Below are 26,318 nucleotides of genomic sequence, written 5' to 3'. Positions count from 1 at the left end.
GCTGGAGGCCCTTGCCCTCTTAACTCTCCCTATCTACCTCTCTCTCTCAAATAAATACATTTTTAGAAAGTTTTAAGGCAATTTTAGACGTTGATACTGAGGTGGAAACTCACCAACGTAAGTCAGAGTCTGTATCAGACATCCCTCTTAGGCGGCAATTAAGCTGGGAAGACTACTGCCAGCCTATGAAGGTTAATTACATGTGCCAACCTGACTGGGCTAGGGGATATCCAGGGTACTTGTACTTGGCCAAGTGTTAATTTTGGGTGTGAGTGTAAAATAATGAATCTTTGTACTTGTACTTGACATTAAAAACAGACTGCTCACCAATGTGGGTGGGCATCACATAGTTTTTTTTTTTTTCTTTTTTTTTAACAGGGTCTCATGTACTTCAGGGTGATGGTGAATCTTGTCTGTTTGACTGACTTGACCCACTGAGACATCCAGCTTCCCGACCTGATAAGTTATCCGGTTCTCAGCCTCTCCAGCATGCAGATGGTTATTGTTAAGACTACTCAAAACAAGTTTCATATAAGCCAATAAATCCTCTTTATAACATTTATCTCATCAGTTTTGTTCCTCTGGAGAACCCTAATAAGCTCAGGCTGGCCTTGGAACCATGGCCCTCCTGTCTTCACCTGCCCATTGCTGGAACTGCAGGTGTGCACCATCACAGCTGGCTAGGGGCTCAAATGGCAGTCTGCTTTCTGGAGCTGGGATCACCAATTTCCTTGCATCAGCACTTCTCGGTCCCCACCCATCTCAGATCTCCAACCTTGAACTACATCACTTCTGGCTTTCTTACTCTCCAGACTGCAGAAAGCTTTTTGTGGGACTTTAGGCTTCTGTAATTATGAGTATTCCTTTATGATTATCATATCCATCTCTATCCTATTGATCCCATTTTCCTGGAGAACCCAAATTTACACAAAACTCTATCTTGAAAGCTAAGGAAAGTATACAATGGAGACTCTCATTCTTACACCATGCCAACCATGTTATAGCTTGCCCTCAGTGTCAACAAACTGTAGATTAAAAATATTCTAAGCCAACCACGGTGACACAAGCCTGAATCCCAGTACTCAGCAGGCTGAAGCAGAGCAACAAAGTTGAAGGCCAGGCTAGACTGCAAAGCAAACCCCGACTGTCTCCACCCCCAATCTGAAGAAACTGGCCCTGAGCGAAAAATACAGAAGTTGTGCCTAAAGCAAGCGTAGAACATTTTACTAGGTTTTCTCTAAAGCACATGAGAACTTGCACAGGTTATATACAAAGACATTTCATATGACATTGAACATCTGCAGATTCTGGTACCCTGAGAGTGGTCCTGGAACCAATTCTCCATGGGTGCCAAGAAAAAGACCAACATCCAACACACGGGGCAGGAGCATAGATGGAGATGGTAGTTTGTCCAGCCAGGCTCCCCAGCTGCCCTGAAGAACACTTCCTGTGGTGAGGAGTACTACTTCTAGGTATTACTCAAGCCCAAGGTTGGCAGACAGCTCTGGCAGATTCCATGATCAAACAACATTAAAAATGCAAACATGTTTGAGACAAGAGGCTCAAGTCCAGTTTTATCTTACAGGATCTATTACTACTCATAATGGCCCATCACAGTATTTCTCCACAGATCACACATAAATGTTGTACCTCTTTCCATGGTAAAAATCCTACTGCAGCCAATTGCTTTGTAAATCTTACACTTTGGTAGGGAAGGCTCTATTTTTTCTTTCCTATTTTTCACTCTCTTTGCAGGTCCAAGTATTAGTCATATTGCTTCTCTCCATCAAGAACCACCTTTACTCCCTGCCTCATTGCTACCTTTCCATCCTTTCTCCCCAAACTACGGTCCTAGGATAGGCTGGTTCCATTCCTGAGATACAGTCTGACTGCTCTACTTCCTCTAAGGCTAACCCACTCTCACCTTCCACTGTGGCTACAATGTGGTTACTTGTATAGCCCCCAACACGACCCCATGCAGGGTTCACACATTTCCAGACACACGCACAGATACACCAGCATGCCAGGGGCTTGAGGCAGCCTCAGGCTGGATCTCACCATCTTTCGCCAAGAGCAACAAGAACGATTCCCAAGCAGTCACTTAGATGGCAGCAGACTAGCACAGCGAACATGCCTTGCTCCTCCAAGTGGAGACACTGTCCTTGGAGAGACTGCGATGGCCACCTAGAAACCAAATTAAAGCTGGGTTCTGAAGTCAGAAGCCCAAGACTGACACCGAGGACTTACATGCTCCATAAAATAGTAGGAAACACTCATCAACTTGGAACAGAGATGGCAAAATGTCTTCTGTGAAGGGTCAGGAGTACTGTTTCGGCTTGCCAAGACATTATTCTCTGTGCACTGTAGAATCCAAGTAGCCACACAACAAATGGTGAAACATGTGAACTATTGGGCTGGAGATGGTTTAGTGGTTACAGCGCTTGCCTGTGAAGCTAAGGACCCAGTTTGATTCCCCAGTACCCACATGCATCTGTAGTTAGTTTGCAATGCCTGAGGGTCCTGATGTGCCCAGTCGACCAGCCTCCCGTTTTTTAAAAAAAACTTGCAAAATATGAAGTCCATCTGTAGCTTAGAGATGGCATAAAGGCTCATGTGCCTGTGGCTTGGAAAGCAGCAAGGCCATGTACCCAAACCTCATGATTAAGGCACACACAAGAACAGATGCAGCCAGGAAGTACTCACTCCGCTGCTTTAGAAAGCATTGGTTTTTTGGTCCAATGTTTTATAGCTGAGAACTGGATATATGTAGGGAAAAATAAAACAGGGAACTCGATGGTTTCTATGGCCTTTATAAACCTTGACTTATATCCCATCCTGTTACCCATCTGCATTCATGTGTTGGCTAAGGAAGCAAGACTCAATCTACTGGCTGGCCTTCTATGCCACATTCTAATTACTGGAAAGAGCAGTGACAAAGGCACTGGCAGCTTCTAAGGGACTGTATGAGGGAAACTTAAAAAAAATGAGAAATGCCATGTTGGATATATTGAAAATATTTTATAATCAGTTCTCTAGAATCCTAGCCATCTAAATACACGAAAAATATTTGGTGGAACACTTCAGTATTTTTAAACAATGAAAAGAAATATTTCACTAGAGGATGGTAAACGTATTTTACAAATATAAATTCAGGCTTCCTCACATTTTCCAGAGCAGCTACACAGTAAAAATATATCAAGAAATATGACAGTAATACCTCAAATACAAGGTTCCAAAGTCCAACAGTCACATTGAGATTTACCAAAACTAATTGCAAATCACAGTAACAGGAAGGCACTGAAGCCCATTTCATTTGATGCCTCAGCTGACTCTTCAAGATGCAAAAAAGGAAGAACTGGTTATGATGTGGCCTGGGCTGTCCTGTGGGAATTATTACTCCTATATGGAGTTGTGTTGTCCCAGGACAAAAGCACCATGCCACCAACTTCTGCTGGCACTTTGCAGAGAAAAACAGCAGCTCCTAATATAGTCCACCTTTTCCAGTTTTTACTCTGAGTGACAAGGTGGAAGGCAGATGTCATAAAATGAATGAGGGTGTTCCTTTATCCTCCCAGAAATGCCACCCCTCTTCCCAGCTGATTGTTCTGCCTTGGAAGATGAATTTGTGAAACCTCATTTGTTTCCTGAGACATTATGCGTGACCCAGTAATAAGATACAGGTAATACAATGTCCAAAACACCTGTCAATGTTTATGGAATAAACACATGAAAATTAAACATGATTCATTGTGAAGGAAAATCATGGTTTCATTTATTTTCATGAGTCAGGTTACGAGTGCATGATGAAAAAGCTCAAGAGTCACCACCAGACGGTGCTGAGAACATTGCAAGAGGTTAGGCAGATGAAAGCTGTGCAAATCCATCTTCTTCGCAGTAGCAGATGATAGGAAAAAAATAGTACTTCTTTCAATAGTCTTGTTTATAGTCAGCAAAATAGATTTGATAAATTCACAAGTAGATATCTGCCCCCTCTTTATGATCATGTAACAATGCCAATGAAGTAGATTCCAAAGAAAAAACTGAGATGAAGAAATCCAAATAAAAGCCAACACTGCTAATCAGATCTTTCATTTAATATGCCATGAGATATCTTGATTGTGTATTTCCAAAGCACTTTTCCAGCCACAGCTCCCAACCCTCCAGAAGGCTTCTCCAGTCTTTTAAGTGCAGTCAAAGACGTCGGACTCTAGTTCTGTCCACCTTCTCTTTGTAATATTAATGAATTTAATGGTGACACATTCTTATCTAATAAAAATCTACAAATATCACAAACCCAGTTTTGAAACATTTGCATTAATTCTGGGCTGAATCAGCATTTTGTGGGTTTTTAAAACAGGCAGCAAGTTGAACTCGCTACCTGCTGATTAGACACATTCTGCTGAGAAGGGGGGAGGGTAGTGAATGCTGCATTTCTTCATTGGCCCCAACAGTGCTAACTTCACAAGGAGATACAGCAAAGCAAACATGCACTGGTTGGTTTAAATCTTTTACTGCAAGATAACAATGAAGTAAACAGTAATTAGACACCTACCAATTTCCCCCAAAACAAACAAAAAAATGTAAACAGGAAAATAACTCTGCTTATACTTGTACAGCTTCTCAAATCGTGTTAGAAGGGTCTCACATTCAAGAATCAAGAAATTTTAAAATAGCAGTAATTACTTTCATTTTAAGAAAAAGTTCCCTTTCTACCCTCCCTCACCCCAAATATTTAACATGAAAAAGTGGGCTTTCTTATACATCAATTTATATTTCTGTGCAGCAGCAACAATAACCATCAATAATTTGGCATTTCAGTTTATGGTTGCTCCAAATTTTTTTTTTCAATTTCAAAAAGCCATTATCCAGTGTTGCTATGGAACAGAGAATGTATATTCTAGGTAGCAAAGATCTTCCGGAAATCAATGGTAAGTCAAAGAATTGTAAAGCAGGGCATTACACTAAGTTTCTGGATCTAATACACTAAAGAATGAAACCTAGGAAAAGGTACCTATTGTTTACAGAAGAAATAAAAACCTGCAAAAGCGGATTTTTGGTTGTATAGTATTTTACACTGGATTTGCAGCATCTGCTACCTGAAGCAGACATGCACTGTATTTATCCCTGCCCAATAGCCTAGATCCCTCCCTCCCCTCCCCCAACAACCTACTACATATACCAAATATTGTGGATATGAGCCCAAGTCATCCCAGACAATCCAGTGAACAAAGTTAGTGTAATGCACTGGCGTGAAGTGTGAGATACAAAAGAGTCCCTTCAATCTTCATCAAAGTTTTGCTGTAGCAGAAAATTGGCAGCCAAATTCTCATTCTTCTCACAAGCAAAATATGCCTGTATCACAAGTCCTTCAGGAAATCCTAGTGCCTTTAACTGGAAGAGAAGGAGGCAAAAATGAAATTCAACCCATCAATTATGGTGCATTACGTTTCTTCAGATATGGTGGATTACAGCAAAGCACCACTGGACAGATCAATTTACAAATGTAGCATCACAAAAATGCTTGAAAATTTGACATGAATTCAGCCCAAATTGCATAGACAGGGTAGATAACCATCTAAGATAAAAGGATTTTGCCCTCAGCTAAGCTATTAGATCAACAAATACTATACAAGTACTCTCTGGTATGCACATTAAAAAATTAGTGGCTAACTTCTAGTTTATAAGCATATGAAAATGTAGAAATTCACCTCTCAAGAGGCTTTCAGTATGTTACAGGCAGAGAAAAGGACAAGAACACCTGGACAGATTCGACCTTGCACATGAAATGATTTGTAGAAGTGAATGTTTGGTTAATGTAGCTCATATCTTTCACTTGGATCAAACATTACTCTCTATCTTATCCTACAGGCAATTAGTTTTTGGTACAAATACATGTTAAATTTTGAAATGAATACATATGATACTAAATTTTTATTTACATTTAAGATATTTTATTATTTGCATGCACGCAAGTGTTTGTGCATGTACATACACCAGGGTTCTTGCCACTGTAAATGAGTGCCCTATTTTTGAACACCACTTTGCACCAGGCTTTGTGTGGGTGCTGGGGAATTGTACCTGGCCCAGGAGACTTTGCACGCAAGTGCCTATAACTCTTGAGCCATCTCCCAGCCCTGGTATTCTCCTGAGATTCAATACTTACTGCTTTCAAGTCAACTACATTAATTGCCTAGGTGCCAAGCTGTTGTCAGCTAAATACTACTTATGACCATCCCTCTTCTGTAGTGTCAACCATCCTCTATTAGATTCGACTTAAAAATGTCTTGTAATAACAACTAGGTTCAGTAAGAGTGTGTGTCGGGGATATAGAACTGACATCCTCCTCTGTCTTCTTCATGTGCCCATGGGGTATGTGCATCTGCACACACAAATGACTTAGGGATGGCAAAAATCTCAACAGCATAAGTGAAAGCTGAAGAAACTTAAAAAAAAAAAAAAAGAAACAGAGCTTATTGCCTAAGTTTTGTGGAAATGAGAACTAGGACAGTAGACAGATCAAATGGGTTGGGAAGATGGCTGCTTGGTGGATAAAGTGCTTGCTGCAGAAGCCTGAGTATCTTGATCACAGTGGTAGGTGCCTGTATTCCCAGCAGATCGATGTCAAAATGGGAGACAAAGACGGAACAATCTCCCAGAAGCTTGCAGACCAGCTAGCCTAGTGAACAGCGGTGAAGAGACCCTGCTTCAAAGAAGATGCAAAGTGTGGGACAAAAGCCAAAGTGGATCTGACTTCCACGTGTGCTGCAGCACATGTGCACCTGCACTCAAACATGCACAAACCAGTATGACAGGGGCAAAGCCCAGCTACTACAAGACCCTGTAAGACACATACTTTACATTCAAAGACACAGAGGTGTTGAAAGTAAGACTATTAAAAAAAATAAAAATATATATATATATATATATATATATATATATATATATATGGAGAGAGCGAGCGAGGGGGAGCACGAGCATGTGCACAAGAACAAGCTAAAATAACTGTATTAGAACAAATAGATTTTTAACATAAAATTGTTAGTAGGGTCACAAAGGACATTTTATGTCTTGTAAAGAGTAAGACCTAATTATGATTATGTGTAACAACACAGCCAAAAAATATATGGCACAGAAAACATCATCACAAGAAGTTATCATTAACTGAACAGTAAGGATGTCACAGTACTTTGTGCTACAAGAGTGCGTGCATACTACAGCATGTGTCAAACCCTAGGTTCAATCCCTAGCACCAACCAAAATAGAATCTTCTACCTTAGTAAATCAGAGTACAAGCTAAACCAAAAGTGAGCAGCAAGAGGGAAGTAATAAATACTAGAGAAATAAGAAATAAACAAAATCAATAGGGGCTGGAAAGATGGCTCAGCTGCTAGAGGTGCTTGCAAAGCCTTAAAGCTTGACAGCCTAGGTTCAATTCCCAAATAGCCATGAAAAGCCAGACGCACAAAGTGATGCATGCATATGAAGTTTGTTTGCAGTGGCAGTGGGCCGTGGAATATGCTCATACTCTGCCTCTTTCTCATCCAGATAAACCACACACACACACACACACACACACACACACACACACGCAATAAGATTAAAAAAAGAACCACCAACAAAGCTGGTAAATCTTTAACTTAGCCAACAAGGAAAAACTATATAAGCACTCAAAGTACCTAAAATAAGGAATAAAATGTTGGAACAAAACTACTTTTTGAAAAACAAAACAAAACAAAACTACTTTTGGAGAAATGAAAACCTCACTAAGACTAAGTTGGTAAAACACAGAGCTTCCCCAAGAAAACCCAAGCCTTTACTGGTAAATTCTACCAGTCAAAAAATTCATACTAAGTCTTATAATCTTCCAAATAATAAACAAAGAAAACCCAAGCTATTCCTGTAAGTTCTACCAGACAGCTAAGGAATTCATAGCAAGTCTTACCATCTTCTAAACAATTAATAAAGAGAAGAGCACCTGTCATTTCACTTGACAGGGCAAGCAGAATCAGACAAGATGCTACAAGGAAGGTAAAGATCAGCATTGCTCATGAACACAAGTGTAAACACCCACAGGAAAACACCAGCAGTTAAATCAAGACCACAGGCCATGGACTATAACTGGTGGGATTTATCACAGAAACACACAGATAGGGAAAAGTTTATCTTTAGGAATAAAAATAGCCAGGTGTGGTGGTGCATTTCTTTAATCCCAACACTGAGTTTGAGGCCATCCTGAGATAACATAGTGAGTTCCAGATCAGCCTGGGCTACACTAAGACCATACATTGAAAAACCTAAACAATAATAATAATAAATTCAGAAAAAGTATGACAAATCTACCAGCATCCCTATAAACTGAGATTAGAAGGGAATTTCCTTAACCTGAAAAAGACATATCCATGGCTAACATGGCATTTGCTAGTGAAATAATAATTCTCTCTACAATCCAGAACAAGACAAGGAAGTTGGCTCTTTCCACTCAACAAACTACTGGAGGTTGGATAGGGCAGTTTGGCAAGAAGCAAAGAACAAAGGAAGCAAACTTCCACTTTCCTAAAAGACAGACTATGTGTACTGGCATACTGAAATCCTAAGGAACACAGATAAAAATTCTTAGAACTAATGAGTTCAGGCAGGTTTTTTTGTTTGTTTTTTGAAGTAGGGTCAACCTGGAATTCAGTATGTATGTAGTCTTAGGGTGGCCTCCAACTCACAGTGATCCTCCTACCTCTGCCATGTAGGGATTAAAGGTGTGTAACCATGCCTGGCTCAGAACAGTTTTTGCCTAACAAGCCTAAGGTGTAATTCCCCATTACCCACATAAGACAGGATGCACAAAGCTGCATGCATCTGGAATTCATTTGCAGTGGCTAGAGGACCTGGTGCGGCCATTTTCTATCTGCTTTTTTCTTTCTTCTTAAAATATTTTATTTATTTTACAGAGAAAGAGAGAGAGAGAGAGAGAATGGGCACACCAGGGCCTCCAGCCATTGCAAAGGAACTCCAGACACATGTGCCCTCTTGTGCACCTGGCTAATGTGTGTCCTGGGGAATCGAACCTGAGTCCTTTGGCTTTGCAGGAAAATGCCTTAACCGCTAAGCCATCCCTCCAGCGCTGCCTTCTTAACTATAAATAAATAAATAAATATAAAAGACCAATATATAAAATCAAACTTATTTCTAGGTAACCTGCAATATACACTTTCCAAGGAAATTTAAGAGAACAATTCTTAAGTTGTATAAAAAAGAGTAAGTACTTAAATTTAACATTACTGTAAAACTTTTTCTTAAATTTTATTATTTTCACTCAGAGAGAGAAGAGAGGGAGAACAGAATGGTCATGCCAGGGCCTTCTGCCAGTGCAAACACACTTCAGGTTCAAGCACTACTTTGTGGGCATCTGGTTTTACATAGGTACTAGGGAACCAGGCTTTGCAGGCAAGTGCCTTTTAACTGCTGAGCCATCTCTCCAGCAATCCCCTGCAAACCTTTCTTTGAAATAATTAATATTTATTTGAGTATGGGCACACACCTGCCACTTCTGTGTGTTTGGGTTTACCTGGGTGCTAGGGAATCAAACCTGGACCAGTATGCTTTGTGATCAAGTGCCTAATTACTGAGCCATTTCTCCACCCCTCCCCCAATAAAACTTTTATACTGACAGCTACAGAATGTCTTTGAAAACAAGTACTATAAACACTGTAGTATATGGAAAGGCATCCCATGTTCATGGCTTGGTAAGGATTAAGATTATTATTCATTCATTTATCTATTACATAGGCTTATTATCTAGTCTAGAATAATCTCAAACACATGATACTCCTGTCTCTATTTCCCAAGCGCTAGAGGCAGAAGGATCACGGTCATCTTTGGCTATGTAATGAATTTAAGGCTAACCTATGCTACTTGGTGGTTTGATTCAGGCACCCCAGCTGATGGCAACTGGAAATGGAACCTTGCTGGAGGTGTGTTGCTGGAGGCAGGCTTATAGGTGTGGCACACTCTCTTGCTGTGGGCCAGTGCTCTTGATGTGGGCCAGTGATATCCAGCCTATGCTCATACCAAGTTTTCCCTGATATCATGGACCTTGCCCTTGAGTCAAAATAAACAACTTTCTTCCCATCAGCTGCTTTTGGTTGGGTGGTTTCTACCAGCAACAGGAAGGTAATTGCAACAGCTACACAGCAAAATCACACCTCAAAAAGTCCAAACCAACATTAAATAGGACCATATTCCTTAAATTCACCTCTAGAATAGGAAAATAAGGTTGGAGAGATGACTTAGCAGATAAATTGCTTACCTGGAAAGCCAAAGGACCCAGGTTCAATTTCCCAGAACCCACACATAAGCCAGATTCACAAGGTGGCACATGTGTCTGGAGTTCATTTGCAGTGGCTGGAGGCCCTGGTGTGCCCTTTCTCTATCTCCCTCTTTCTATCTACCTCTCAAATAAAATAAGTATGGCCTAGACTGAAACCCTGACTCAAAATAACAAAATTACAAGTAACAAAAAGTAAAACACCAAAATGACAAGCAAAATCAAGGAGAAAAAATAAATAACCTCCTGCAGAAAACAAAAGCAATTAGCAGTGCACTCAAAAGAAAAGGTAGTGTAAAGTAGCTGCTCTTTCATGAATCATTTGAATAATTTCAGGGGAGAAACAAATTATCCCAACATATAATGTATCCTTTAGGAAATAAGCAATTGCAAATGCTGAACACTTCTATAAATCATAAGCAAGGACAATTATTGTCCAGGTGATTTTTTTTTTCTTTTTAAAGTAGGATCTAACCCAGGCTGACTTGGAATTCACTACGCAGTTTCAGGGCTGCCTTGAACTCCCAGTCATCTTCCTATCTCTGCCTCCAGAGTGCTGGGATTACAGGCATGCACCACCATGCCCAGCCAGATAACTTTTTAAATGTATGAGATTATAATGCATTTTATCTGATTAGCACTTCAAAATTCTTTCTAAGTTAACAGAGAAAGAAGAGACAATGATTTCTAAATTACAGGAGAATCTGCTTGGGCTGCAAGTCACTGAGAAAAAAAGCTGGAGCTGAGATGGAAGCCTCCTCCCTGCTGACTGGCTGTTAGGATGCTGGAAAGACCTATGCAGCCTGTTGAGTGAATAAGTCATCAACAGTCTTAACCAGCAATGGACCCTACAAGCTTCATGGCTGGGCAGCCAGGCCAAGTGAACCAACTAGTAAAGTGGTAGTACCTCTGTTATGGGAGAAGAAAACTGCTCTCTGATTGCTCTTGAGGCCCGCTCCACAGAAGTGAATTCCTGTCTGGTAATGGAAACACCTAATTAAAAACCTATGGTTTGGGCGGTTGTAAGTGCTGGGAGGAATTACTACTGTTGGATGACTTACATAGTGAATTCCAGTTTGGCCTGGGCTAGAACAAGACCCTACCCCCCCCCCCCAAAAAAAAGAGCCAAAGAAAGGGGAGAAGTGCTCACAATACTGTCATCCAGACACAAACTAGCCTTGATATTCACAATCTCACAGTAGCTGACACTACCTACACAAGATGTGCATAATACAAGGATGGGAAATGATGTCATCAAAATGGAAAGAAGGGATTCAACAGAGGGGAGACTTGAGGGGAAAGAGAAGGTGGTGGGATGGGATTGTGGTCATGGTATATTATTGATATCTGTGAAAATTGTCAATAAAAAGGGTGTTTTTGGAGCTGGCTGTGGTGGTGCACACCCCCAGTACTCAGGAGGCAGAGGTAGTAGGACTGCTCTAAGTTCGAGGCCACCCTGAGCTACGTAGCAAATTCCTGGTCAGCCTGGGCTAGAGTGAGACCCTACCTCAAAAAAAGTAAAAATTCAAAATAGAAGCATAACCTAGAACTGGTGTATGCCCAAGATGTGTCTTGACTTAGTCTAGGACTGGCTGTACACCTGTTTCTTGCCAGGAAGGCCCTGTTGCTCATCCCAGCTCCACAGCGCAGGGCAGGGAGTAGGTTAAGAAGGCTCTCTAGCTCTGGGCCACAGCACTCCCCACCAGCACTACACACATCTGAAACAGAACAAAGAACTGAATTCTACTGGTATTTAAACTCACCCTTTCTATTGCTTCTTTTTCCTGAGGTGTGACTTGAATGTAGTTCATGTGCCCACTTCCAGCTTCTGCAATTCCACCGCTGCCACCTCCACCTCCTCCTCCCCCCTGACCACCAGCTTCTTGAACTGGTTCATTTAGCATCTGAATAAAATGCTCCTGGTGTTGGCTGATTTGCTGTTGTGATCAAAAGAACAAACAATACGTTGAAAACAGTTATTCTAAACACACATTTATAATTTTTATTTTTTAAGATTTATTTTCTTTCATTCATTCATTCATTGTGTACAGGTGCCATGGCATGTGTGTGCAGGCTGGAGGAAAACTGTGGGGTGGCTGTGCTCCTCCCCAAAACAGGATCTCTTGCCACTGCAAATAAATGGGATCATAGATACATGTTCCACTTTGCAGCTGGCTTTCATGGGTGCTGGGGAATTGAACCTAGGCAGGCAGGCTTTGAAAGTAAATGCCTTTAACTGCTGTCAACTTGACAGAACCTACAATCACCTATGAGGGATTATCTAGACTAAGTCAAAGACCCACCTTAACTGTGGGGAGCACTATTTCATCACTCAGAGTCCTGGACTGTATTAAAAGGATGTGGCTGAGCACCAGCATCCATCCCCTTGGCTTCCTCATAGTGGACTCAATGTGACCAGCTGTCTCAAACCTCAGCTGCCATGCCTTCCCCACCATGATGGACTGCAACCTGGAACTGTAAGCTGAAATAAGCCCTCCCTCCTTTAAGCTTGTTTCTGTCAGGCATTTTGTCCCAGCAAGGAGGTGAATAATGCACCAGGTATGGTGATTCACACCTGAAATCCCAGGACTTGGAAGGCTGACGCAGAGAAGTGTTGTGAGTTAGAGACTAGCCTGGACCACACAGTGAATTACAGACTAGCACTGTCTCAAAAACCCAAAGAAAAACTTTAGGCTGATTTCTTACATTACTAAAGAATAATATCTGATGGAAATTCTTTCATAAAAATTCCACCCACCAAAAATAAATGTTGGGGCTTTTCCCCTTCCTGACTTCTCATGGGCAGGAGATCTTCATACTCTCTCCTCTTGCCTTTTCTGAGTCTAATAAAATCTCTCTAAACATTAAAAAAAAAAAAAAAGATTAATGTTAGCTGGCTATGATGGCATATGCCTTTAATCCCAGCACTCGGGAGGCAGAGGTAGGAGGATCACTGTGAGTTCGAGGCCACTCTGAGACTAAACAGTTAATTCCAGGTCAGCCTGGGCCAGAGTGAGACCCTACCTCAACCCCCCCCCAAAAAATTCAATGTTAAAATACTACAATTGGACTCTTATTCTTCATACAGTTTACCTTCTATACGAGAAGGTTCTATGCAGTATAAAACTGAAATACCTCCTGATCAACCCAGTTATATTTTCTAAGAAGCAGTGCCCCAATCATAGCATAACCGATGAAAAGTGAGGCTACAAAGTTAATACTTGCTAAACACACTCTAAAACTCTAATATATTAAGATGCTGACAGAAGTTTCATAAATTTATTCACTGACCAACCCTACGTGTATATCCTAACAATATTCTAATCAATGCATCTATCTAGAGCATGCATGCTCTGTGAGAGTAAATTACGGGCCAACCACTCTCAAAGTTGAAAAGAATGCTCAAATACTTTCCCAAAGTGTAGGTTACCTAGTATGCACCTGGCCAAATTTGATTCCCAGACTTAATTGGGGTGGAGGGCGGGGGGTACGACAATATATTCCAACCTCTTTCCAAATGTATGTGGATTAGTCACCTGCAGTAACTGAGGATTCTCCCGGCCTATTTGTTGTAGCAAGGCTGGAAGCAGTGAAGGATTCTGTTGGATAATTTGTCTCATCTGTTGAAACTGGGGCTGATTCCGTAAAAATTCAAGGGGATGCCCTGAAATACAGTAAACACATATAACAAAGAGTAATTATATCATACATTGAGACAGAAAATGCTAGCAAGTGAAAAGTAACTTTAAGTTCTTAGATGTAAATAAATGAAATACAAAAACCCAAACCGGATTAGGGAACAGACCTCATACTGCAGAAATTATTCCTCCTAACAAACCAAAGTAGACTACTTTAAGAATAAGGCCTTTCTTCAAGTGCCCTGGGCATTCTTACTGAAAAGCACAAAAAACTTGTGGCCTGCATGTGTTCTATCATGTTATAAGACATTAAGATATTCAAGTTGCTCAAAGTTCCTATGAAAAACATATAACAAAATGACTAACAGCAAAAATAATTTTTAAAATACTGTGGCAAAAAAACTTTGCAGTGCATTGATACACCAGGTAAGGACAGGAATACATTTTAAGAGATGAGTGATATCAGAATCTACTGACGTAAACTAAGAAGGCAATATAATCCTATGGGACCACACTGACGACTGAAATGCCATTGTGTAGCATGATTGTACAACCATAAAAACCCTCTAAGAACATAATCTGAACATGAAAGTAGAGAAATGATGAATTTTGCAAATTGGGAAGAGTTTTCAGATAAATTGAATTCAGAAAAGAGTTTTGATTACCATTATTTTCAAAAGTTTGCAGTATCTGAAAATAGCAATAAGCTGTATGACAATCTAGCCTAACATGTCTGAACTCTTTTTTCTAAGATCATTTAGATAACAAGTACTAAATAATGTCACATGAGGCAGAAGATACCTTACCTATGGACTTCTGGGTGCTGATGCTTACTGTTATGCTACATGAATCTAAGGCATGTATATTAAAGAATGGTTTTGCCACTGCTACTGAGTAATGTGACTCCTTAGAAGTCGTCATTTCCTAAATTATTTGGGAAGACAATCCAATTAAACTAATCATAACAAGCATATTCATTTTTATACCTGTAATACTAGCTTTATGGATGAAGCAAATTTGACACTCAGAAACTAGTTACCTAGTAAGTGATCAATGGAAAACATCCCAAATCTGAACCACAGTTGTGGCCTTTTCTTTCCACTATACTATGTAGAACCCTAAAAATAAGTGCCTTATTGAGCTACAAAATTGCACAAAAATGGCTTGTTCAAAATTAACAGTATGGATCACTTTATCAGTTCTCTTCAGAGGAAAGGATATTATGCAATTCCTGAGTCTATCACAAACTCTAGGCTTTGTTTTGTAGTCAAACTTCAGGCAATGGGAGTGTGGGAGCTTTGCTCCCTTCTTTCATACATGATTTAAAACCCCACAGGGTTTCATTACCATGACTGTATAATAACCAGTTAGATACTGATGGTTTAAAAACTCTACATTCTTAATAAGGTGAGCAAACCATTTTGAGTGGTTTCAAAAAGCTGCACTGAATTCAAACTGGGAAGCATCTTTTCCATAGAATCAGGTTAACAGAGTATGTTCTGACAAATCAGCAGCAAGGATACGTATGTAGTATATATAAAGACACCTCTCACACATTCTGGTAAAATTTCTTGTAGGGCCCTGTCTAACATTAGTAAAAGAAGGCTGAAGACTTAGCCAAACGCCATGGAATGAAGTTTATTACCGAAGTACTTCAGATTAAACTACTCAGCACTAGCAACCTGGATCATTTCTTCCTCCCCACGCCGCAGATCCACATACCTCCGGAACTGGTTGTCGTCGTCGCGGCTGCTGTCGTTGCTGCAGCTGCAGCCACGGCTGAAGACTGAGGAGCCCCGGTGCTGGCAGCCTGAGGAGGGTCAACCACTGCCTGACTTTCTCTATCTCCAGGGATACCCTACAATACAAGTCCCAAGCTTTGAGGCATATCACCACACAAAATTAGCTGAATAGTGTATACACAGCTATATATCTAAATATATTTATATTTTAGTTAATGTCCCTTATCTAGTTTTAAAAAAATATAAAACATGTATCTACTTCAATTTAAAGTGAAATATTAAAAATATAAGGAATTCTGTATATTGAAAATGGCCCAGACACTGTACAGAACTCAATGCTACAGTATAAGGCACTTTGTCCAATAGAACTTTGGACAATGGCAGAAATGTTCTCTAGATGGAAGAGACCCACTAATCACATCTAATTATTTAAACTTCTGAAGTATTAATACACAGCTCACTAAAAGCAAATGTAAGTATATATCCACTATATGCTTCTCCACGTGACATCCTACTCCTTAGAAACATGTGTAAACTATTGCTCAGGGACACAAGGCCTGCATTTGTAGCCTTAACCTTTTAAGACAATAACAGCTCTGAAATGATTCAGATAACACTGGCAGAGCAAGAGCATCTACGGCTCTGAGAAAGTCATTTAGAGGCTGGGGAGAGGCTCAGAGGAAAAGGTGATTGTTTGCAAAGCCTACTGGCCCAGGTTCAATTCCCCATTATCCAAGTAAAGCCAGATGCACAAATGGCACATGCATCTGGAGTCTGTTTGCAGTAGCAGGAGGCTGTGACGCACCCTATACACGCTCTCACTCTTTCCCTCTAGCAAATAAGTAATATTTTAAAAATGAAACTTTCAAAATTCACAAAATAGATTATGAAAGAAATTTGAATAGTTTAGCTTTGAGGTGGTGATGTCTATGTTTGAAGTATTTATCTTTTGAAGTTACTGCAGCTTGAAACAGCACTTACTTTTAGGATACCCTATTTTGAGTCACAGGATTTGTACATATTTCAGTTATCATTATGAAAAAGTCTTTACAAAATTCTTAGATTTTGAAAGGAATAGAAAAGGAAGTATTACAATGAGATAAAAGATGCTTACATTTCCTATAAACAAGAAACCAAACAGATAAAGAATGAAGACTAATAAGCAGTAATGGTGCAATTACTGGGCTGTCTCCATTAGATCACAGGCATCAGAAACAACTGTTGAGAGGTCTAATTCACACCCTTGGTGACAAGTTACTAAGTGCTAACAAACTGGTCACATATTTAGGATCCAGAGCTTTCATCAAATTCTCAAACAGGTTTGTTACACTAAAAAGTTAATCAATATTACCTCCTCACATGACACATATATTAGATAAGTGAACAGTATTTCTTCTTTCTGACCTATTAAGTTATAGACTAACAACAGTTAAAGGTAGCCTCTTTTTAGTCTGTGCAGCAAACAGGAAATACACCAACACTTCTACCTGTTTAATGAACTCATTACTCATCTGTTTATGTATTGGCATTTGACTCTTTGTAGCAGTTTTAAAATTCAACAATTTGGAAAGTGAGTCTACTTTGACTCTCAAAATTTCACATACAAGCATAATTCTAAGCTAGGTCTAAGTTATAGTCATCCCATAGAAGGAAAGGCAAAGTCTGTCAATTATCAATTCAATAATGCCTCAGATCCAAACAAATTGCATACACGAATAAGTAGGCAGTATTAGATGGCACTCCAAAATGCTAATGGAAAAGTGCTGCAAAAAGGTAAAGAGCTAGTCATCCCGGAACTAGGACAGACAGGAGGATCAGTGCAAGTCTGAGGATACCACGGGGTGCCTAGTGTGACCCTGTCTCAAAAAATACTCCACCAGGGGCTGCAGAGATGGCTTAGTGGTTAAGGCACTTGCCAGTGAAGACTAAGGACCCAGGTTCAATTCTCCAGGTCTCACATCAGCCAAATGCACAAAGTGGCACGTGTATCTGGAGTTCATGTGCAATGGCTAGAGGCCCTGGCACGCCCATTCTCTCTTTCCCTCTCCCTAATAAACAATAAATACATAAATAATATAAATAAAATAAATAATAAAAACAAACAGAAAAAAAGAAACAACCTCCAGGCTGGGCATGGAGACACACACTTTTAATTCCAGCACTCAGGAGCTCAGGAGGCAGAGGTAAGAGTATTGCTATGAGTTAGAGGGCACCCTGAGATTACATAGTGAATTCCAGGTCAGCCTGAGCTGGTGAGACCCTACCCAGGGAGTGAGACACTCCTCCAAAGGTAAACGATATGCCAACAAAGGACCTGTGAAGCCCATGTGTACTGCACAAAGCACAGGAATCTGACTGTGAGCTAAGCCTCCCTAAGACCAGAAAAGCAGCACAGAAACAAAAGAAGCTATGACACACAGTACAACTCATTCTTCCAAGATTAGGGCTGAAGGTATCTAAGATAATCTTTGGAGCAATTTAAACTTAAATAAAATATATAGAACACCAAAGAAAATAACAGAAAAAAATTTAAGACTAAAAAATTATTAAAAAGATTCTGTGCCTAGCGGGGCATGATGGCACACACCTTTAACCCCGGCACTTGGGAGACAGAGGTAGGAGGAATACTGCCATGAGTTCAAGGCTGCCCTGAGACCCTGAATCCCAGGTCAGCCAGGGCTAGAGTGAGACCCTACCTTGAAAAACAAAAACATAAGAAAAAAAAAAAAAACCTATGCCTAGATTGTAAAACATAAACCTGACTGTCATGTTAATAAAATATCAAAGCCTAGGTCTGGAGAAATGTTTCAGCAGTTAAAGGTGCTTGCTTTAAAGCCTCATGGCTTGGGCTAGACTCCCCAGTACCCATGTAAAGCCAGACACTTGTGAGTAGGACGTGGTGGCACATGCTTTTAATCTCAGCATATGGGAGGCACAGGCAGGAAGACTGCAGAGTTTGAGGCCACACTGAGACTACATAGTAAATTCCAGGTAAGCCTGGGCTAGAGAGAAACCCTACCTCAAAAAACAAAAACAAACAAAAAAAGGTGGTACTGGCACCTGAAGTCCATTTGCCTTGGCAAGAGGCCCAGGTGTGTTCATTCCCTTTCTCTCAAAATATTTTTTAAGAATATCAGGGCTGCAGAGATGGCTGAGTGGGTTAAGACACTTGGCTGCAAAGCCTAAGGACTCAGGTTCAATTCTCCAGTAACCACCTAGAGTTCATTTGCAATGGCCCATTTTTTCTCTCTCCTCTCTCAAACAAAAGCAAATTATCTCGTGTATATTATCCTCCACTGAAATTTTCTTTCTCTAAAATTTTAGATTCCTTGAGATTTTGAATCCCCAAGAACAGAATGATCAAAAGTAAATATATTTCTTACCATTAAAAGATATTCCACAGCTCTGTCAGGATTGTTGAAACTGGCTCTCAGGGCTGCAATGACTTGCTCTCGTTCATAACCCATTGACATGATCTCAGTCACCATATTCTCATAAGACTGACCTGTCACTGAACAGGGATGTGTGGGAACAAGGGAAAAGTATAGCAATGGTCCATGAATATTCTCTACACATTTCTTGACTATATACATACATATAATTTTTCATATACTACCATGCTAGGATTGTACAAACAGTATAAATTACAGCATAAGTATAGCTGGCAGGACAATATTTCCCTCCCACATCAGATGCCCATGTTCCACTCCCAAAACCTATCAATATATTAGTTCACAGGGAAAAAGGGAACTCCTGAAGCTGCTCATCAGCTGACTTTTCAGGTGGACTCAGTAGGCCCACAAAGTTTCTTAAAAATAGGAGACAACTCCCACCTCCCAAACAAGAAGAAAGCTGAGGCTAAAGTAGGAGGATTTCTGTGAGTTCAAGGCTAGACTGAGACTACATGGTAAATTCTAGGTTAGCCTGGGCTAGTGCAAGACCCTACCTTGAAAAATCAAAAAAAAAAAAAAAAAAAGTAGGAGGCAGAAAGAATGAAGGAGTCAGAGACAATGAGGACAAAAGTTGGACTAGAAAAGCTACTCTACTGACTTTAAGATGGAGAAGGAGCCACAAACCAAGCTAAGGCTATGTTATAATATTCCAGAAGCTGGGGGTGGAAAAAAAAGATACCAACTCTTGTAATCTCCTGCCAACTATTTGATATCAGTGATACCAATGTCAGACTTCTGACCTATAAGAGTATAAGTTGTTTTATATCATTAAGTTTGTGATAACTTACAGGAGCAAAAGAAAATTAATATTTTATAACCACAACAGATATATTAAGTACAAATATTTTGAAAATTAGCAAGTGAACTACTGAGAGACTGGCTTCACTGGGAGTTGGTCAGGTCTCTAGGGGTATTGGCCTCAGAAGAGATTTAAGTAGTTCTTTAGGATCTGTTAGTTATCTAAGGAGCAAGTTGTTATAACAGAGCCATTCCTCACTCTGTTTTCTGGTCTCACCACAAACACATCACCATGACATATACTGCAAGGTCTTCATGAAGGCAGATGGTAAAGGCATGGCATTGAACCTCCAGAAGTGAGCCCTTTTTTTTTTTTGGTTTTTCGAGGTAAGGTTTCACTCTGGCCCAGGCTGACCTGAAATTCACTATGTAGTCTCAGCGTGGCCTTGAACTCTCCCTACCTCTGCCTCCCAAGTGCTGGGATTACAGGCGTGCACCACCATACCCAGCTGAGCCTTTTTTTTAAATGACAAAAACAGCAATGGATATTTAATTATAGTATCAGAAAACAAACTGATATATAACCTTTATTTTCCCATCCCATGAAACACTTTAATATTTTACTCTTGTGTTTTCTAATTAACCAAGCTAAAAAAACTTTAGTTTATAAGCAGTCTGTCTTACTTTAGATCTTAAAACAAGGGCAAATGACTCAGATAAACTAGAGAATAGACACAAGACAGTGAAGGTGAAGAGGTAGGAAAGGAATATATATATAAAGAATGAGTTTTGTACCAGGTACAATGGCACACACCTCTAAACCCCAGCACTCAGAAACCTGAGGTAGGATTGTGAACTCAAGGCCAGGGCTGAAACAAAACAAGAGAGTCACCATGGTAACTCACACCTTTAATCCCAACACTTGGGAGGCAAAGGGAGAAGGATCACTGTTAGTTCACCAGCCTAGACCTACAGTTATGAGTTCTGGGTCAGCCTGGGGTACCGAAAAACCATACTTCAAAACATCAAACAAATCAAGGCCAGGCTGGGCTACATCTCAAGAAAGTGGGGGGAAGGGCAGGAATGAGTTTGGAATTATCTGAACTAACAAGCCAAAATTATTTGCCTTTTACAAAGGCCAACAGGGATGACGACACTATAAGTGAGCTAATGTCTGAACTAAGGCGGAATGGCAGGGGAAAGGATTGTTTTTGAGATTTTAGGGCTGAAAAACAGTGGGGTCAAGGCCAACACCCATGGTAACAGTAACATGGTGACAGTAGCCAATAAAAGAACAAAGTAAAAGTCTGTGAAGGCTGCCATCTTTCCTACTGACAATTTAAACAACTACGTCTGGGGGTACAATTATAAATTGGGGAAGCCTTATAGTATGCATGATATTGGACATTCCCTGAAGATTAAACTTTCAACTATCGCCTCAAATGGAAGCACAGAAAACCTACCACACTACAGAGTCAGGAAAAATATAAGGCTGGGGAAGGGTGGTCTAAGACACAGGACAGGAAGAGTGATACCACAAAAGCCAAAGACGAAAGGGTTAAAGCAGGAAGGTATCAAGGGACCAAGTAAATTACAGACTTAAAAAAAAAAAAGGGACCAGGTGTGGTGGTGCACGCCTTTAATCTCAGCACTTGAGAGACAGAGACAGGAGGATCACTGAGAGTTCGAGGCCAGCCAGACTACAGTAAGTGCCAGGTCAGTCCCCCGCTGTCCAACACACACACAAAAGCAAAGGGATCCTGTGCCACAGACTTGACATAAAACAATCAAGGAGATATAACGATGTAAAGTAAGAGAGCACTGGCACCCCCATTCATCTGCTTCTTGTCCTGCCACAACATAAACAACTGGTAGTCATGATGGGCTGAGCCCTCTGAAACCACTAGCAAAATAGTCTTCCTCTCCTTAAAAAAATATCAACATGTTAATACCACTACCAGAGGCTTACATACAGTAACACGAGCAAGAACCATGATCTGCTAGACTCCAATTCAACATCAAGACATTCTAATTATGGTAACAGTGGCGACAACCAGAACTTTCAACAGCATTAAGGGCAAGTGTCAAGTGGCTCTCATATTGAGACCACATAACAGTACCATTCTTGCTCCTAGTCCTTCCAATAATACCTTCTGTCAAGTCCCTATGCTACAGGTGGTTCTCAGTGCTTGAAGCAGTTGATTTCTGTCCCATGACTACTGGATGCTCACTGATACACTATTTGGTGGCAAAGCCACCCCAGAAAACAGTCTTTCAAAGATGCAATTGTAAGTAGTATACTCAGAAGATCTTAGCACTGCTTGTGGGGGGAGGGGGAGCTGGTAGAGACAACCTTCAGGATCATTAAGAGACCCCTGCTAAAGTAAGAACAAGCAGAAGAATGACGAAGCTAGACTCCTGACTTTCTGTTCTGACCACTGAAGTAAAATGCATGGGGCATATACACCACACAGAAGTACATACATAGGACATGAAAGTACAGGAGGCAATAGTAGGAGGGGAAAAAAAAAGCCCACACACATTTTGGTTGCAGGACAGAGATAAACTACAATGGAACTAAGATGGAAGTTTCTACTCTGCCAGATAACTTTGTACCAAAGGTATATGGCAGCTACTGGGCAAGAAAAGCCGTCAACTGTCCTACCTAGCTGTGCACCCTATGTATTCTGCAAGTAACCTACCAAGCAACATGCACACAGGTGCAACACAGGCATGAATGTTATGCAAGTAACCAACTGCATTCTGATTAGGTTTGTTCTAGGCCTACCCCACAGGAAAGATTTCCTGTCTTGTACTATAAACCTGGCCATTAAGTACATGGGTTAGGGGCAAAGACCCTGGGGGAGGGGGACCTATTACTGTGTCAAAATGTCTTCTAACTATCTGTATTCGTTCCTGTAGATTAGTACTACTCAAACTCTCAATCACACAAGTGCTTTACTACAATGGGCAGTGGTAATCACAGAGATGTATAGCTGACAAAATTACTGAGAATATGTGACTACTGTGGGCTCAGCTTTAAAACAAGACATCTAACCTGCCCCCTTATACTTAGAAGGGGGAGGGTGGGGGGGAGGCATAAAGAATATTTTAAAATCTTTATTTTTAATGTTATTTATTTTTATTAATCTTTAATAAGCAGAAGCATGGGGGAAGGACTGTGTAATGCTGTCTTCTGAATATAGCATAGCCACTCATGAATTAACAGGGAATGAGGCTTCTTGCACAGGATTGAGCCTAACAATACTTCACAATCAATGGGCAGAGGATACCTTAGACCTCATACCCCCAGAGTAGCTATAGCAGCTAGTGGTTTCTGGGAGAGGGAAATCAGATTCATCAGTGACATAGCTACGACAGTAAGTTGCCCATTCTATGATGAATGACATTCCATCCATGATCATGCAAGCAACCCTAACTTAACTCAATGGGCTAAAAACCAAAAAGCATGAAAGATGGAGATTAATGGGGGAAAAGGGTGTTAATGGAAGGAACAGTGAGATGAAGGAGGTTAACTAGGGGGAATAAGATCAACGTACATTAGATACATGGAAGAAAATAGCAAGAGGAAAATTAAATAAAGATTAAAAATAAACTCCAAAGAAAGTATGAGACGCACTAAGGAAAATGCCACACTGTTTCAAAGACACTTTGTAACAAACACATATAGAAAAACCTTGTTAAAACAGTATTTAAAATTCACATATAGAAAATTACTTGCTTTAAGGAATGTGCTTAACTCCAAGAGTGAGTTTGAAATGACTCCTTTAGTATGTAAAATATTCAAGTCTTTAGTAACAACTAAATGGTTATCTAAAATAATCATATAAAACTTGATTATGGGGGGCTGGGAAGATGGGTTGGGATGGCTTGTTTCCAAAGTTTGCCAGCCAGGGTTCTCTTCCCTAGCATACACATAAAGCTAGATGCAAAAAGTGGCAAAAGCTGGGCTGGAGAGATTGCTTACTCATTAAGGTGCTTGCTTGCAAAGCCAATTCTCCAGGACCCACATAAGCCAAATGCACAAGGAAGAGCATGCATCTGGAGTTTATTTGCACTGGCTGGAGGCCCTGATATACCCATTCTTTCGCTCTCTCAAATAAACAAAAATTTAAAAAATATTAAAAAAAAATGACACAAGCATCTGGTACGTGCTTGCAGTTGGCAACAGACCTTGCTGTGCCCATACATATACACACATTAAAACAAACAAAAAAACTTGGGCTGGAGATGATTCAGTGGTTAAAGGCAATTGCTTGCACAGCCTGATGGCCTGATTCTCCAGTACCCACATAAAGCCAGATATACAAAGTGACAAGTGCATCTGGAATGTGTTTGCAAAAGCAGGAGGCCCTGGTGTGCCCATGCTCTTTCTCCTTGCAAAAAAAATAAATATTTTTAAAATTGATTATATGTGGCCATGAAATTAACATACTACTATTACCAAGATAAGTAGAACAAACTTCTTCCCAGTCTTTCACAAGTTATAACTTACGATACTTACCAAGTGCACTTGTTGCATCTTCAAAAAGATTTGACCGAGAAGAATCTCCTGATGTACTGTAAAAGGTTTATAAGGGGGAAAATAAAAATCACATTTTATAGAACATGCAAATTTTTAATTTGGATTAGCTAGCAATTACTCTGTAAAGACTTGCCCTGGCAGTGTGAGTGCTTGAGTTCAGGTCCCCTAGCCCCACATCAAAGCCTGAAGCTGTGGTAGGTTTCTGCAATCATATCACACCTATAGTGAGAGGGAAGACAGAGACAGGACAATTCCCCAGAAGCTCCGGGACCAGCTAGGCTGGCAAATGGAATGAGCAGAGAACAATGGAGAAACCCTACCTCAAATGATTTAGAAGGCAGGGAGGGCTGACACCTGAAAGTCATCCCCCAACCTCCACATGCACATGGTGGGTGGCATGTGCGCGCACACACAGACAAACTAAACAGACAAATAAATGCTTTAAATATACGTCTGCCTACAGCATTTAAATAGATTACATTCACAGCTTTAACTGTAAAATTTCTACTTGGGAAAAATTTTCATCATAAATACTCTTTCTGAGAATCTGACATTCTACAAGTTCAATGATATAAAAGAATACTCTCACAAAAAGCTTACTTGGATAACGAGCAATAATAATAATCTAGGGCTGAAGTGATGGCTTAGCAGTTAATGCACTTAGCTGCAAAGCCTGAGGACCCAAGTCTGATTTCCCAGTACCCACATAAAGCCAGATGCACTAAGCAGCACACGAGTCTGGAGTTCATTTGTAGTGGCAGGAAGCCCTGGTGCACTCCTACTTAGTGTGTCTACCTTTTGCTCTCTCGCAAGTAATTAAATAATACAATTGTAAAAAAAAAATAATAATCTATAAATGAAGCTATAGTAGTTCATAATAAAGTAGCACACATAAGAAGCAAATAAGGCTGGAGATCTGTACATAGTAAGGGTTATATGTTCAATAAAAGAAAAAGGCATAAAGTCAAGGAATTACAGCAAATGTAAAAGGGGCGTTACCAAGTTCTAACCTAAAGGAACCCACTTGAAAAAGACTAACTTTCATGTAGGTATAGGAGTTCAGTGGTAGAGTCTTTAGTAGCATGTGCAAGGTCAATGGCCTAATCCAACCCCTTCCAAAAAAGAAAATTATGACCAAACTCCTGCTGGGGAAACACACACACACACACAGAGACAGAGAGAGAGAGAGAGAGAGAGAGAGAGAGAGAGAGAGGGAGGGAGAATGAGAGGGAGCACATGAGAAAGAAACCTAAAAAGTAGAATTTACTGGGCTAGAGATGACTTAGCTGTTAAGGCGTTTGCCTGTAAAAAGTATAAGGACCTATGTTCTACTCTCCAGATCTCATGTAAGCTAGACATACAAGGAGACCCAAGCACTCAAGGTCACACGTGCACAAGATGTATGTATGTAGTTCGAATGCACTGGCTTGAGGCCCTGGGGCGCCAATTCTCTCTCGTGCATGTGAGCATTCTCTCATAAAAAGAAAAAGTGGAATTTAAAATGATGACAAAAATTGGAATCTGTGCTCATGTGCACTGCAGTATTATTCACCACAGCCAAGATATGGAGCAACTCAGGAGCCCATTAATGCACAAATATTTTTAAAATGTATTATACATGTAACAACTAGGTATTATTCAGCCTTTAAAAACCAGGAGCAGACTGGAGAGATGGCTTAGCAGTTAACAGCACTTGCCTGCAAAGCCAAAGGACAGAGGTTCAATTCCTCAGAAGCCACATAAGTTAGATATACAAGGTGGCACATGCATTTGGAATTCATTTGTAGTGGTACACCTATTTTCTCTCTCCCAAATCAATAAAAATTAAAATTAAAAAATAAAGAGGGCTAGAGAGATGACTTAGCAGTCAAGGCGCTTGCCAGC

At 40.4% G+C, this 26,318-nt stretch overlaps 1 protein-coding gene across 1 annotated transcript in view; it reads right to left on the bottom strand.

Moving 5' to 3' along the window:
* Nucleotides 1-3,743: 3,743 nt before the first annotated feature.
* The window catches only part of Rad23b (RAD23 homolog B, nucleotide excision repair protein), a 45,572-nt gene continuing 22,997 nt past the window's right edge, over nt 3,744-26,318 (bottom strand). Inside the window, exons 5-10 of the mRNA XM_004656984.3 lie at nt 24,414-24,469; nt 19,082-19,209; nt 15,679-15,814; nt 13,855-13,982; nt 12,082-12,255; nt 3,744-5,391 (exon numbers count right to left, since the gene is read on the bottom strand). Of these exons, the coding sequence (XP_004657041.1) occupies nt 5,278-5,391; nt 12,082-12,255; nt 13,855-13,982; nt 15,679-15,814; nt 19,082-19,209; nt 24,414-24,469 (736 nt within the window). The 3' untranslated portion in view covers nt 3,744-5,277. The remainder of the gene's footprint in view (nt 5,392-12,081; nt 12,256-13,854; nt 13,983-15,678; nt 15,815-19,081; nt 19,210-24,413; nt 24,470-26,318) is intronic.

The sequence above is a fragment of the Jaculus jaculus genome, chromosome 1 (genome assembly GCF_020740685.1).
Source record: "Jaculus jaculus isolate mJacJac1 chromosome 1, mJacJac1.mat.Y.cur, whole genome shotgun sequence".
Lineage (NCBI taxonomy): Eukaryota > Metazoa > Chordata > Mammalia > Rodentia > Dipodidae > Jaculus > Jaculus jaculus.
This window is presented reverse-complemented; position numbering and strand designations above follow the sequence as displayed.